The sequence below is a fragment of the Agelaius tricolor genome, unplaced genomic scaffold (genome assembly GCF_023055355.1).
Source record: "Agelaius tricolor isolate 1412-34295 unplaced genomic scaffold, bAgeTri1.0.p SCAF_4, whole genome shotgun sequence".
Classification (NCBI taxonomy): Eukaryota; Metazoa; Chordata; class Aves; order Passeriformes; family Icteridae; genus Agelaius; species Agelaius tricolor.
In genome coordinates this window covers 35561364-35574663 of record NW_027269264.1, presented here as the reverse complement: position 1 = coordinate 35574663, position 13300 = coordinate 35561364, and the positions used below count along the sequence as shown (strand labels likewise).

The 13300-nt window shown below is 40.5% G+C and overlaps 1 protein-coding gene across 1 annotated transcript in view; it reads left to right on the top strand.

The window, feature by feature from the left end:
• Window positions 1–647: 647 nt before the first annotated feature.
• ARSB (arylsulfatase B) overlaps window positions 648–13300 on the top strand; it is a 65663-nt gene continuing 53010 nt past the window's right edge. Inside the window, exons 1-4 of the mRNA XM_071425256.1 lie at window positions 648–1044; window positions 3830–4016; window positions 6272–6462; window positions 7002–7209. Of these exons, the coding sequence (XP_071281357.1) occupies window positions 718–1044; window positions 3830–4016; window positions 6272–6462; window positions 7002–7209 (913 nt within the window). The 5' untranslated portion in view covers window positions 648–717. The remainder of the gene's footprint in view (window positions 1045–3829; window positions 4017–6271; window positions 6463–7001; window positions 7210–13300) is intronic.

The following is a 13300-nucleotide window of genomic DNA, read 5'->3' as shown; positions in this document are numbered from 1 at the left end:
GCCGTGTGTGTTGCAGCTGCCTTAGTGCTTGCACACAGAATAAGCTCTGTAGCCTAGCTGTATAAAAGACGGATGAGCCGCTATAAAGGCAGAAGTAACAGTTTAGATAATATTACGAGAACGCAGTCTGTCCTGTCCTCATAATGTCGCACTGACTTCATTAGAAACACAGATGACTTGAGATACAAGCCTGCACATAGTTCCCTGGTTCCCCTGGGAAAGGCTTCGAGGTTTGAACCGGGTGTTTAATATCGGAGCTGAAGCAAGACAAAATTAGAAGGGACCGCCAGCATCAGCGGGCTGCATACTTTGCCAACACCGGCAAAACCTTTACAATTTCTTTTTTAAGCTAATACCAAAACCCATCGGCGTAAAGCTGCACCGCTCCCCCTCTCAAGGCGCGCAGCCGCCATGCCCCGCTCCGGGCCGCAGCGCCGGCCGAGCCCTGCCCGGGCCCCGCCCAGCTCTCCCGGCCCTGCCCCGCTCTCCCGGCCCTGCCCCGCTCTCCCGACCCTGCCTCGCTCTCCCAGCCCGCCCGAGCCCTGCCCGGGCCCGGCCCCGCTCTCCCGGCCCTGCCCGAGCCCTGCCCGGGCCCCGCCTGGCTCTCCCGGCCCTGCCCGGGCCCCGCCCGAGCCCCGCCCCGTGGGCCGTGCCGGTCGCCCGGAGGGCGGAGCCCCGGCTCGGGGCGCTCCCCGCGGCCCAGTTCCGGGTGCGGGGATGCGGGGGATGGCGCGGCGGGCGGGCGCGCTGTGCCCGCGCTTTAGCCGGCTGCTGTGCCTGTGCTTCAGCCGGCTGCTGCCGCTGTGCCTGCCGCTGTGCCTACCGCTGTGCCTACCGCAGCCGGCGGCGGCGCGTCCGCCCGCCCCGCACCTGGTGCTGGTGCTGGCCGACGACCTGGGCTGGGGCGACGTGGGCTGGCACGGCTCTGCCATCCGCACGCCGCGGCTGGACGCGCTGGGGGCGGGCGGCGTGCGGCTGGAGCGCTACTACACGCAGCCGCTGTGCACGCCGTCCCGCAGCCAGCTCCTGTCGGGCCGCTACCAGGTAGGGCGGGCGCTCGCACCCCGGCCGCGCTGCCCGCGGGATGCTCCGGGCGCTCCCTGCTCGCTGCTGGCAGCCCCCGTGCCGCTGGGGCTTGCTGGGTCTCTGTGCCGCTGCGCTGCCGAAACAGCTGGTCTGAAGCTGCAAACTTCGCCTTGCGAGCTCGGGAGTAAACTAGACATGGAATCGGTGCAAATTGTTCTGTTCCAGAAAAGCCGAGGTGCTCTCTATGCTTCGGTTGGATTAACAGGCAGGGCCGGCTGTCGTGGAAAATATCCTTGCCCTAGTCGCCTGACTCCTGGGATGTTTTTCCACTGGATAACCCGGTCGAGATGCAGAAAGGAGCAGATGAGCATTACTTGTTCAGTTTTTGCTACATATTTCCAGTGCAGCGCCCAAGCCCAAATGCGTCAGTAGTTATACATTCACCTCCACCTGGTACAGGAGGTGAAGATGTTCTGCCCTCCTCGATGGAGTGCCCACAGAGTGGTCATTAGTTCTGGGTGTTTAAATAGTTCATAATGATTTTATAGTGATGATCCTGATTTTCCCAGTTTTTTTTTCCTTTCTTTATCTTCCCCCCCCCCCCCCCCCCCTCCCCCAGTTGTGCAGGTTTAAGATTTGGACTTTATAATACTGGTATCATTCTACCCTTTCCCATTCTTTTTGCAGTTTTGGCAAAAACCTGGGGAGTGGGGGTAGGAAAGAAAGTAAGGACACACAGCATAGACAGAAGGAAGAAACTCTCAAAGGGTTAAGTGTGTTTCAGAAACTTCCCCTCTGTCTCAAGAAGTCCTGCACATCCATGTTAACCATAGTGATTGCCAAATAAACTGCTCTGAGTGAAAGAACATAAATGTCATCCTGTAGTAGTGGACGCTGTCTCTTCTTGCAGGAATGTTGTTCTAGGTGACACTCTTTCCAAGCAACATTTGTCTCTTTCCTGAAAAGTCGAAGAATGGATAATGATGAATAGGAAAAAGCAATTTACATTATCTTTACCAACCCTTGAGGTTGTTCTATTAAATAACCTAAAATATTTTTTTCATAGTGAATATTTTTAAAATACACTTCATAATCTGAATGTGCTTTCTAAGAAAGTGGCCACTGCTGCATCACATCTTTGAAGTGGACTTTGAAAATACCTATAGTTAGTCTGGATTTAAATTCATCCCATACATCTGTCTTGATAATTTAATAATCTTCATATTGACCACATTGCAATTGAGTAAAATAATATTAGAAAATTAATTTTCTTTTCTTTTTTTTTTTTTTTAATAGAGGAGGCATTCCATGCAGCAGTTATTATGCGGCAAATATGTGGGATCTTTTTTAAAATTGTTTAACCCATGGATATGATTAATAGTTTCTTAGAAACTTGAGAAAGTAACCTAAATCTGGAGATGAAATTTTGGTAGTCACCTTGCAATCCATCTGAAAGAAAAGCAATGGTATTGGTCTAAGATAGCTATAGATATTTTTTTATTATTATTGCCTCCTTCTCCTTGTTCTCATTTTCCAGATACAGTGCAAGAAATTACAATGCTTTGCTAGTTTGTGCATTCGGTATATTAATGCTTTCTGTAATAAAGCATTTTAAAATATTTTAAATGTTTTTTATGTTAATAGAAAATCTATACTATAATTTTATTTTTGGAACCTCCTTGTTCAAAGAAAATGAGGAAGTAGTAGACCCTTTAGAAAAGGGCCTTACCCACTTGCCTAAGATCATGGCTTATTTGTTTTAAAAGTCAGTTTAGAGAGTTGCTAATTTTCAAAGCAATGCTTTGAACGTTAATAGTGCAGCTTGCTACACTGGTTTGCTTAGTGAAGTCATAAAATCAGGTGTTATCTGCTCCAGGGGATCTTGGAGACTTTGTGTTTGACATGCACATAGATTCTAGCATGAAGATTGCTAGAAATGTTTAATTTATAAACGATATATGTACTTGTACATGTATGTTTGCAGGTCTAGGTTTAGGGAAGTGCCTTTTTGATTGTGGAGAAGACAGAGATGACAAAACAGTTTATAGTATCATTAACTGAGGAGGTTCCTTATATCGAGTGTGATATACTGCTTAAAGTGTTGTTATCAGTGATGGTTTTGTAAACAAATACAAAATTCATCACTTAGTAAGACTGGAAACTTTAGTACAACTATTGAATATTAGATCTAGTCAGTGCAAAGCTTTCCCCAAATCCAAATGCTTTCTATAGTGCTTGTACTCATTTAAAGCATGCAAATAAATATACAAGTATGTATATATAATGGCCATTCAGAAGAGTAATAGAAAAATAGTTTTATTTTATTGACCTTTCCTCCAGTGACTGTTCTCTGACACAGGCAAAAGCTTGATAGATTCACCCGCCATGTGCATTTTTGCCCATTTCAGTCCCATTTAAAATCTCTCACTCCATCTTGAGATGTTCCTAGCCTTCAAACAGACCATAATGATAATTCTTACCTGTTGGATTTCTAGCTAAAAGCATAAAAGGCTTCGTGTGTGTTCGTTTGTTTGTTTCGTCATTTTTTAAATTGTTGATTAAAGTGCTTGATTTATGCCTGGGAAGATATTAACTCTTGCAGTGCTATTTTCTTGTTTTCCTCCATGCAGCCCCTGCCTTCCACCTGCAGCTCCCTCATCATCTTCAGTGCTACATTGGTAAAATGAAGAGCCCCTAAAAATAATCCTAATCTCTATACAGCTGTGCTTCTTTTTTGCCCTGCTTATAAATTAACCTGTGGGCTGCACTGTAAGGGATCTCTCACACTTCTTTTCTCTGCTAGATCCACACAGGTTTACAACACCAGATAATATGGCCGTGCCAGCCCAGCTGTCTGCCACTGGATGAGAAACTCCTCCCAGAGCTACTTCAAGAGGCGGGATATGTAACTCACATGGTGGGGAAGTGGCATTTGGGGATGTACAGAAAAGAATGCCTTCCAACCCGCAGAGGATTTGACACTTACTTTGGTAATGGTTTGAATTAGTATGGGCAATAAATGCAGTGTTGAAAAGGATGAGAAACTGCCCCATTCTTGTAACAGCAGCAGATTTACTGCTGATTTATAAGTAAAGCCATATCTGGGTATGTGTATTTCCAAAGTACCGCTGCTTAAAAAATGATAATGCCTTAAATGTATGCTCAAGCTTTACAACTTACTGAAGAAAGTATCAGAATTACTGTGTGGCTCCAAGTAAAGTGTTTCTCTCTTTCCATTTTCCCTCACTCCTCCCTCCTTCCCAGAGTTAACTTTTTACTCTGAATTCTCTGTCTCCTACCTACAGCAGCACAGGGGAATAGGGAAGGGGGGGTTACAGCCAGTTTGTGTAGTTTGGGTTTTCCAGAGCTGGTGATGAGATGGTGTGAAAGCCTCTATAAAGTAGTATCCAAAAACTCATAACTTAGGAAGTGAAGCTCTCAGACTAAACAGTAGATTGTCTAAGTGTGAGTGCATTACTTGCAAAGCAACTTATAGCTATGCATTGTTTATTGTTCCAAGTGTGGTTTGGGCTCCTGTCCCAGTATCAATTCCACTTTTATTAGTTTTGCACAAGTGTCATGGATGGTATATGACTTGGCCTGTCTGAGTCTCATTCTGCATCTCATTCTGCACAGCACTGAGCTCAAAGAGGTCCATCTCCACTTGGTTGTTTTTGAGACACTTTCCTTGAATGATGAATTTCAAAATACTTAATTTCAATGCAGAAGCCTGTGTTGCTCTTGTCTAACCTGCAGCTTAAATGAAGAATGTGACTGTGCTATATATGTGCCTTTAATAAATTATGTTCATCCAAACATGAGGTGGTAAAAACTGTCCCCTTAGGTGGTTTCCTTCTTTTCACTCTTTGGGGAGCTTAGGGCCATGGTTTCACAACTGAATTAAGCTAATATATGTGGATTGCGATATAATGGCTCTCATTGCTTAAGCATTTGTGCTTTCTTCTATCCCTTCATAGGAGCTTGGGATCTCCTTGGTGGCATGGGTGTAGATAGGCTGCTGTTCCTTGTGAAATCTCACCCTGGGACTGAGCAGGCTTTTAATGCAGGAGCCCGAGGACAGGCTGGGTCTGGGTATTGTTTTTGGGTTCCCAATGTGACATTATTTTTCCGAGGATATAGTGATTTAATATCCTGCAATGTTCATATGATTCCAGTAGGCATCCATTATGATTAGGGATGTTTGATTCCATGGCACACTTGATGCAGTCTCACCCAGTGGGCATTCAAAATGGAAAAAATGCGACATGTGCCTCTGAGTACATTGATGTAAGCAATCTGCCTATAAAATCACTTCGCCTTTTGAAAAACTAATCATTTTATTCTCCTAAAAATATTGTAGACATTTATATTTTATTTAAGATAACTTTATTTTTTCTGTACATTTGTTTTTGCAGAAATTACCAGCTGCAGCTGCTGAAAAAAAAGTTCAAGTAAATTTCTTCAGTCTTGGATTTTTGTCCCAAGTTCTTTTTTTTTGCAGAACATAGGACTGTATTTTTTTCAGATCCATCAATTTTTTCAGGATATTGGGGGAGAAATCTAAGATCTCATTTCAAATGTAATTTTTGAGATTCAAATGATTTTGAAAAGTTTTATTTGTGCCTGCTAAAACACAAGGGCGCTCCATGCCTAACAGGCTAGCCCTAGGTAGGAGCAAATCCATACATGCAGGATTTTTACCTAATTTCTTTTGGATATCTCTAAATGATAGTGTCTTTTCTTGACCAGCTGGTGTCAGCAGTGGATCAGAAATTACATTACAGCAGACATAGATGATTCATTCTTGGGTGTTTTTGAATAAATGGATTTTAAAATTCCAAACTTTCCAATAGAGGTGGAAGCCTCCATCAAAATACAAACATAGAAATCATACCACCAAGAATCAGACTAGTTCACAGCTAGATCGCTGCCTTGGCTCCTAGTGCATTAGTTTAGTGCTCATGGACATCCAAGTACAAATAAGAGGTCATTAAACTGCTTTCAAAATGTTAAATTTCTTTTGAAATTAATGCTGGCATTAGCAATTAAAAGCCTATGAGGTATTAAATGTGGAGCTACTTAGACATGTCAGGGGTCTCACAGTAGGTGGTCCAGGGTTGAATTAGTGTTTTAGCTCAAAACCACTAATGTTTTGACATTTGTGTTTGACTTTTTTCTCCTCCTGATGTATGTGTTTATGTGACACGATGTTGGCCTGCTTATTTGACATCTTTTCCTGTTGTAGGCTATCTCTTGGGCAGTGAGGATTATTATACTCATGACCACTGTGTCCTCATCAAAGCAAAGAATGTGACGCGCTGTGCTCTGGACTTTCGAGATGGAGAAGAAGTTGCAACTGGATTTAAAAATGTGTACTCTACAAATTTATTCACAGAAAGAGCCATAGATCTTATAGCAAATCACAAAACTAAGAAGGTACAGATAACTTTAGCATTAAAGAATGTTTCTAAAACATTGATGAAATATTAATAGAGAGAGCTGTGTTTGAGCTGCAGTTCACAGCTATTCAATAGGTGCATAGAGCTAAATGTGAGAAGTAGCAGTGGTAAAACTCACCTGCTGCCAAAATCGGCTTTGTCTGCATGGTCCTGGCCTGCTACCCTTCTCCATTTCTTCTATTTTAATACAATGAATACATTTTTAGAAATAGTTGAGCAAGTAGTTTGCACTTCTAAACAGAGAAAGGAAGCTTAAGCTGAGAAGTTTAATAGAAAGAAATTATTAACAATTATGTTATGAAGAAAAGATAGGCCTGATGTTTTTCCACAGCTTTCCAAGAGTAATTTTTAAAGCTTTCTTAGTTTATGTGCAAAGAATGGAAGATGTAGAAGTTGTAGAAGAAATCAAAAGGCACTACCTGCACAGTTGATAAAAGAGGTCTGCTTTTGCTGCAGTAACTTTTGCACTTAGTACTTTATGTTCAACTAATTTCCATTTTATCCCTTCCACCCCAGCCCCTCTTTCTCTATCTTGCCTTTCAGTCTGTGCATGAACCTCTTGAGGTCCCTGAAGAATACTTGAAACCATATTCTTCCATAAAAGATGTGAAAAGGCGCCATTATGCAGGAATGGTGACGCTTATGGACGAAGCGGTAGGAAATCTTACTGATGCTCTGAAAACATACGGTCTTTGGGACAACACAGTTTTTGTTTTCTCTACTGGTAAGTTCCTTCAAGCATTCTTTCAGTAATAACTTTGCTAACAAGCTGATTACAGAGAGATCTGGCCCCTCTGTCTTGCCTCTGGATATCTTCTAATGACATCATAGTGATGAAAGTTGAGCAGGAGTTTACATGAAACAGTAGTTTCTCTCTCTTCTCTTAGGGCTTTCTCAAGCTTGACAAAAACAACTCTGTGCACATGGGGGATGCTCCTGGTGGTGTAAAAATACCTTTATAAAATCTGAGGAGTGCAGTGGAATTAGAAGCATCCTACTTGACACTGTAGTTACTGAGGATCTGTCAGAATTAAATCCTTACTGATGTATGTGTTTATGTTTTTGTCATTTTTGAAGTATTTCACTGGCATCTTAGTCCCATGAAACAAAGGTCTGTTAATAAAACAGCTGAAAATATGATGAGCAGTCTAGTCAGCCAAGTTACAATCTAAGTTTTTGTATGTACAGGCACATGATCCGGTTTCTAGGTTATTAGAGTAATGTAAATAATACATTGCAAAGCAGTCTCCTTTGTTTCCAAATTAAGAATGAAACAGAAATTTTTTGAAATACAGCTGCTTGGCTGGATTTCAGGAACATATTTACTCTTGTTTGGTTGGAAATGGGAAGTAGCCTTTCAATGCATACAGTTGTTCTTTTGTCCACACTTTACATATTAGAGCTGTCATAATGGCAAATTAATTTTCTGTGAACACTTCAAATACTACATAAACAACTGAAACAAACAGACAAGCAAAACAAAAAAAGAACCAACCAAAGTTTGATGAAAATGCACTTATGTGTTTTGACTTTAGCAGCTGCTTCCTATAGCACTCAGGATCTTGGAGTTTAATTTTGAGTCCAAACCTTATGATGTTATATTTGTGACCAGGTTTTGCTCTAGCAGGATTCGATAACTCATCTATGCCTATTTCTGTTTGCAATGTTTTTATATTTAGAACTGAAAGTGAGCAAAGACATATGGAAAACTATACCAGTATTTATTCCATATGGAAAAAATCCAGTCTTTGCTGAGGCTGGGGCTTGGAAGAGTTATTTCAGTAATGTTTATTCAGTACATTGTGGAATAAAGCTAAATACATCTGAGCTAGAATTACAAGGTATGAGTGAATTAAAAAGACAAATTTGTTTTTTTCATTTATGAAGCATTTATTTTTTCTGAATTGTGACAGTGTACCCTGTTTTTTAACAGTGATGATTTTGCAATCAGTTGCAGATATATTTCAACAACAGTCAAACAATCAGGAGAATCAAGTGCCTACCCTATCTAATGGGACTTATTTGGAGTTAATTGACAGTTTAAACTTCCAGGAGTTAAATTTAATATGATCAAAATGCATGGAAATTGGACTTAAATAAAGCAGGACAGGGGCCAGTGATTTGGGTCTTTTCAGTGTTCTCTCTTTACTTCACGCAGTTATTCTTTACAGGCATAAAACATTGCATGCAATAAGGACTCAGTTTCAAAAACCAAGTGTTAAAACCATAAAATGTTTTTTAAAGACCAGAAAAAGGAAAAATCTTGTCAAATTATTTGGTTTGTCTATATTTTGTTAGTGCTTTTGCAGGTGTTGTGTTTCAGAACAGACATTAGAATATGGTTGAAAAGAAACATGTGAGGGTCTGCAGTTGAGCATCTCTTGCAGAGAGCTGTGCTGTGTCAGATCTCCCTACACAGCTTCCAGGTCGTTTGGAACTGGGAGTCCTGCTGTGCACTGGTAGCTATAATATGAGTCTACGATTATAGTATGATGTACCTTCAGGTCTTGGGGACATGTCTGCTTGGAGAAGTGCCTCTTCCTGCCCCAAGTGCTGTTCTGGCATTGGGTAACCCTTTTTTAGCTTAGTGGGACACAGCAGGGGACACACACTTTTCTTTATGATCAAGAACTCTCTCCAAGAAAGTTCTTCCCAGTTTGTGGGATTAAGAATCAATTTAAGGAATTCAATGAAGACTGCAAGGGAGAATCTAGGGAATGATAACGTTTATCCATAAGTTTAATGAGCAGTGTTAAAGACACAGGATCATCATACTTGCTCAGAGGAATTTGGGGGTGCTGGTGGCTGAGGCTGGACATGACCCAGCCATGGGCACTCCCAGCCCAGAGAGCCACACGTGTCCTGGGCTGCATCCAGAGCAGGGTGGGCAGCAGGGCCAGGGAGGGGATTCTGCCCCTCTGCCCTGCCCTGCTGAGACCCCACCTGCAGGGCTGCATCAGCTCTGGGCTCCCAGCACAGGAAGGACAGGGACCTGCTGGAGGGAGTCCAGAGGAGGCCACAGAGATGATCAGAGGGCTGGAGCACCTTCACTATTAGGACAGAGAGTTGGGGTTCTCCAGGAGAAGAGAAGGCTCTGAAGACACCTTACTGCAGGCTTTAAGTACTTAAAGTAGACTTATAAAAAATTTGAGGACAGAGTTTTTAAAAGATCTCTTGTGATAGGACTTAAAGTAGACTTATAAAAAATTTGAGGACAGAGTTTTTAAAAGATCTCTTGTGATAGGACAAAGGGTGATGGTTTTAAACTGAAGTAGAACAGATTCTGACTAGATATAAAGACATTTTTCATAATGGGTTGGTGAAACACTGCAGCACAGTGTTGCACAGAGAGGTTGTGGATGTCCCATCCCTGGAAACATTCAAAGTCAGGTTGGATGGGGCACTAAAATAAGCTGATCTAGTTGAAGAAGTCTGCTCATTGTAGGGGGGTTTGGCTAGATGACTTTCAAACCCAGACCATCCTAAGAGAATAGCACTCTCTATTTTGTTAGCTGTGTGGTTTGATAAAGGTGTTGTTGAAAGTCTGTAGACGAAAAAGAATGCCCTACTTTTATGGTACATTTTAACAGATTCATTACTATTTCCTTTTTAGTTGAGGCCAAAATTCACACTTCCATGTTTGTATCTCTCCGTGCTTTAAAAGTCCTGCCCAAAGAATAATTTACAGGTGGTCATTTTGTATTTTGTATTATGGCAAGTAGCATTGCAACAAACATAGTCTTCTGACTACTTCTCTGTGAGGTGTTGACCTCAAATTGTAGATTTTTTTTTACTGGGTACATATTTAAAAAAAACATAAAATATAATGTAATATTTGATCTTGTGGTAGTTTTTTTTTTTCATTATTATACTCTTTCATGTTTCTTCCTATTTGTTATGGCTCGAGAGGAATTGCCCTGAAAACATGCCAGTTGACAAAAGGAAATACTGCACATTTTGAAAGAGTCTTGTGAACTGTGTAGAAGAACTTTAGTTCCTCTTTAAAGTGGCCTGATGGAGATACCAGGATAAAAATGTAACTTCATTATGTTTGGTCATTAGCAAAGTCTGACTCCATCAGTATGTCCTGTAAATCAACCCTCTTTTTGAGGTGTCTTTTTGAACAGAAAGACAGGCAATTTCTACAAGTAAATAAGAAAAAGTTGAGCAGGTTCAATGGCATGTGGTGGTATATTTGTGTATCAAGTAGTAGCTTGAAAAGTCTTGACTGGTTTGATATGAAGTAGAATTGTCTTTTATGGAGCATTTTTTACACTGCAGATACAAGTAACTCTGTGCTAACGAGATCATTTATGAAAATAAAGTAATTGCTTGTTTAAACAAAACAGATGAAAAATGAATGTAGCAGGGTTGGATACACATGGCCTTTTGTTCACTTGAAATCAAAGAGAATGAGATAGGGTTGATAGAATGATTCCTTTTAGCAATCACAGGAGACTGTAACTACCAATGTTACAGGAGACTGTAACTACCAATGTCCCTGAAGAGAGCCTCGATTTAAAATAAAGGTCATAAAAAGCATTAAAATGGTACAAATTCGGCTCAGAACTATTAACATGGGCTTTGAGTCCAAATTTTGCATCAAATACAGAACTGTGATTTGAGGTAAGAAGTAGGGATTTGCTGTGAATACAATTCATTATAGTTTCTGCAAGGTATTACAAGAAATTTTGGTATGAACATGCCAACATTAAAGCAAAGGAATATGACCCATAATTTCAGTTAAAGCTACTATCCTTTGCTTTATTAAACTTTCAGCTCTTTGTTATGCTGAAACACTGTGGAGCAACACTCATTTCTTCCAGTATTTCTTGCTGTTTTTGAATGTGGATTAGCACTGTAATGCCCAGTAGTTGCCATAAGAGGGCTTTGAAAAGCAAAACACGTGGAACCTTTCAAGCCTTGGTTTACATTGCTAAGAGGAAACCACATAAATCCTTTCCATAATGGAGCATGTGACAGTGATGACTGTTTTCACTCCAAAAGACGGTCTTATTATCATTGTAGAGTTATGATTAATAAGAGCACAGATTCTTTTGGACATACTTACTGATGTTTATACATTCTCTATCATAACGCTAGGTTTTTTTTCCCCACAAAATTTCATATTACCCTTTCTTTCCTTTATTTTTTTTTTCTTTCTTTTTTTTTTCCCCTTTCATTCCAGCCCTCATATTGTGGCTTTTGGCTAATGAAATACTGGGATTTTCTTTTTCCAATGCCTTCTTTAAGACAAGAATCTGACTTTCACTGATTCCTTAAGGGAGTTTTCTTATCTTCTTGATATCTCTGTTCAAAATTGAACTTCTGCTCCTTCACTTTTGCTTATAAGGGGCTTCAGAGAGCCTTCTAATTGCAGATTGGCCAAGTCAACTGACTAGAGCAGTTACTCTGTGATGTCTGAGGTGCTAATTTGAAGGTTGTGCTTCCAGATTTTTTCATTGCAGACCTGAAGATTTGTTTTAATTGTTCTTTCAGAGGTTTCTGAGAGGTATGGTGTGTTTTCAGCGAGGAACATGCCTAGGCATCTATTGCCTATGCATCTGCTACTTCCTAAGTGGAAAAAAGCACAGATGCCTTAGCTGCAAGCACCTTCAATCACACTAGTTATTTGAGTTAATCTATTTCCATTTTTTTTTGTTTGTTTGTGTTTCTTGTTTACTTAGTCTTATTTTTATACAGGAAAAAGTTCTGACAGTTCCCTGTATTTGCATCAGTTAGAATTGTTACATGTCAGTGACAGTGAAAGGTGCATCTGATTGGTGTTTTGTACTCCAGTGCCGACTTCTATTTTTTTTTCAGGCTTTTTCCATTTTAAAGTATGAGTGATAATTTAGAAATTAAAAAACACATTCTCTGTCATATGATGAAGATAATAATAATAATGAGATTACATTTTTGAGAATATGTTATCAAAGGTGGAAATATTATGGTGGGAATGGATTTTAAATCAATACTGAAAGATGTTGATAGATAATATATTGACTGCCTCCCCCCCTCCCCTTTTAAAATCCTATGAAAACCCAGAATATTTTCTAGGAAATGTTTATCTTCCGTTTCATCTAGCATTAATCCCTCCCCGCCCTCCCAGATTTTTCAATGCAAAACCTAACACTCCAAAGCCAAGTTCCTGAACAAGGAGGGACCTCATTCAGAGATATTAGCTTCTTTTTTGTCTTCATGGTTAGAAAATCCATCATAAGTTGAATCTTGAATTTTTCTTCCTGTTTTTAGCAGATGCCAGTGCTTGAAGTGAAGTTCATTTGTAAATGAAACTTGAAAGTGAATTTTGCCCAGAATTTTGCAAACAGGCCAGTTTTGCATAAATCTTTGAATTAAGCATGTTAATAGCTATGCTGGTAATTTCTTCCTCAGAATGAGGTGAATGCTGAAAACAGCTCATATTGTATATTAACAACAATGTTTAGTAATTTCCCACAGCTCACTAAAAGTTGCCTTAAATGATTACTATTAAACTAAACTATACTAGTTTTGTTCTCCATAATAGTGTTTGCGAAGTCTTTAGTCTTTTTGTCAGAATTTTCTACACCCAAAAAGTGGTTACTTCTCCTGTCAGTGGGACAAATCCACACTTTTCCTGACAGTGTCTTGTCTGACTTGCTCACTGCAGACATATGAACAGTTTGTCAGGTTATTCCTGTTGGTTTTGGATTAAAATTTTCTTCTGTGTTTCTGTCATGTTGAGTGATGGTGCGTGCTGGTGTGGACATTGACACAACAGAGTCTGTAGCTACTGAGACCTGTTTAATTACTGAGACTGCTCACAATGAAAG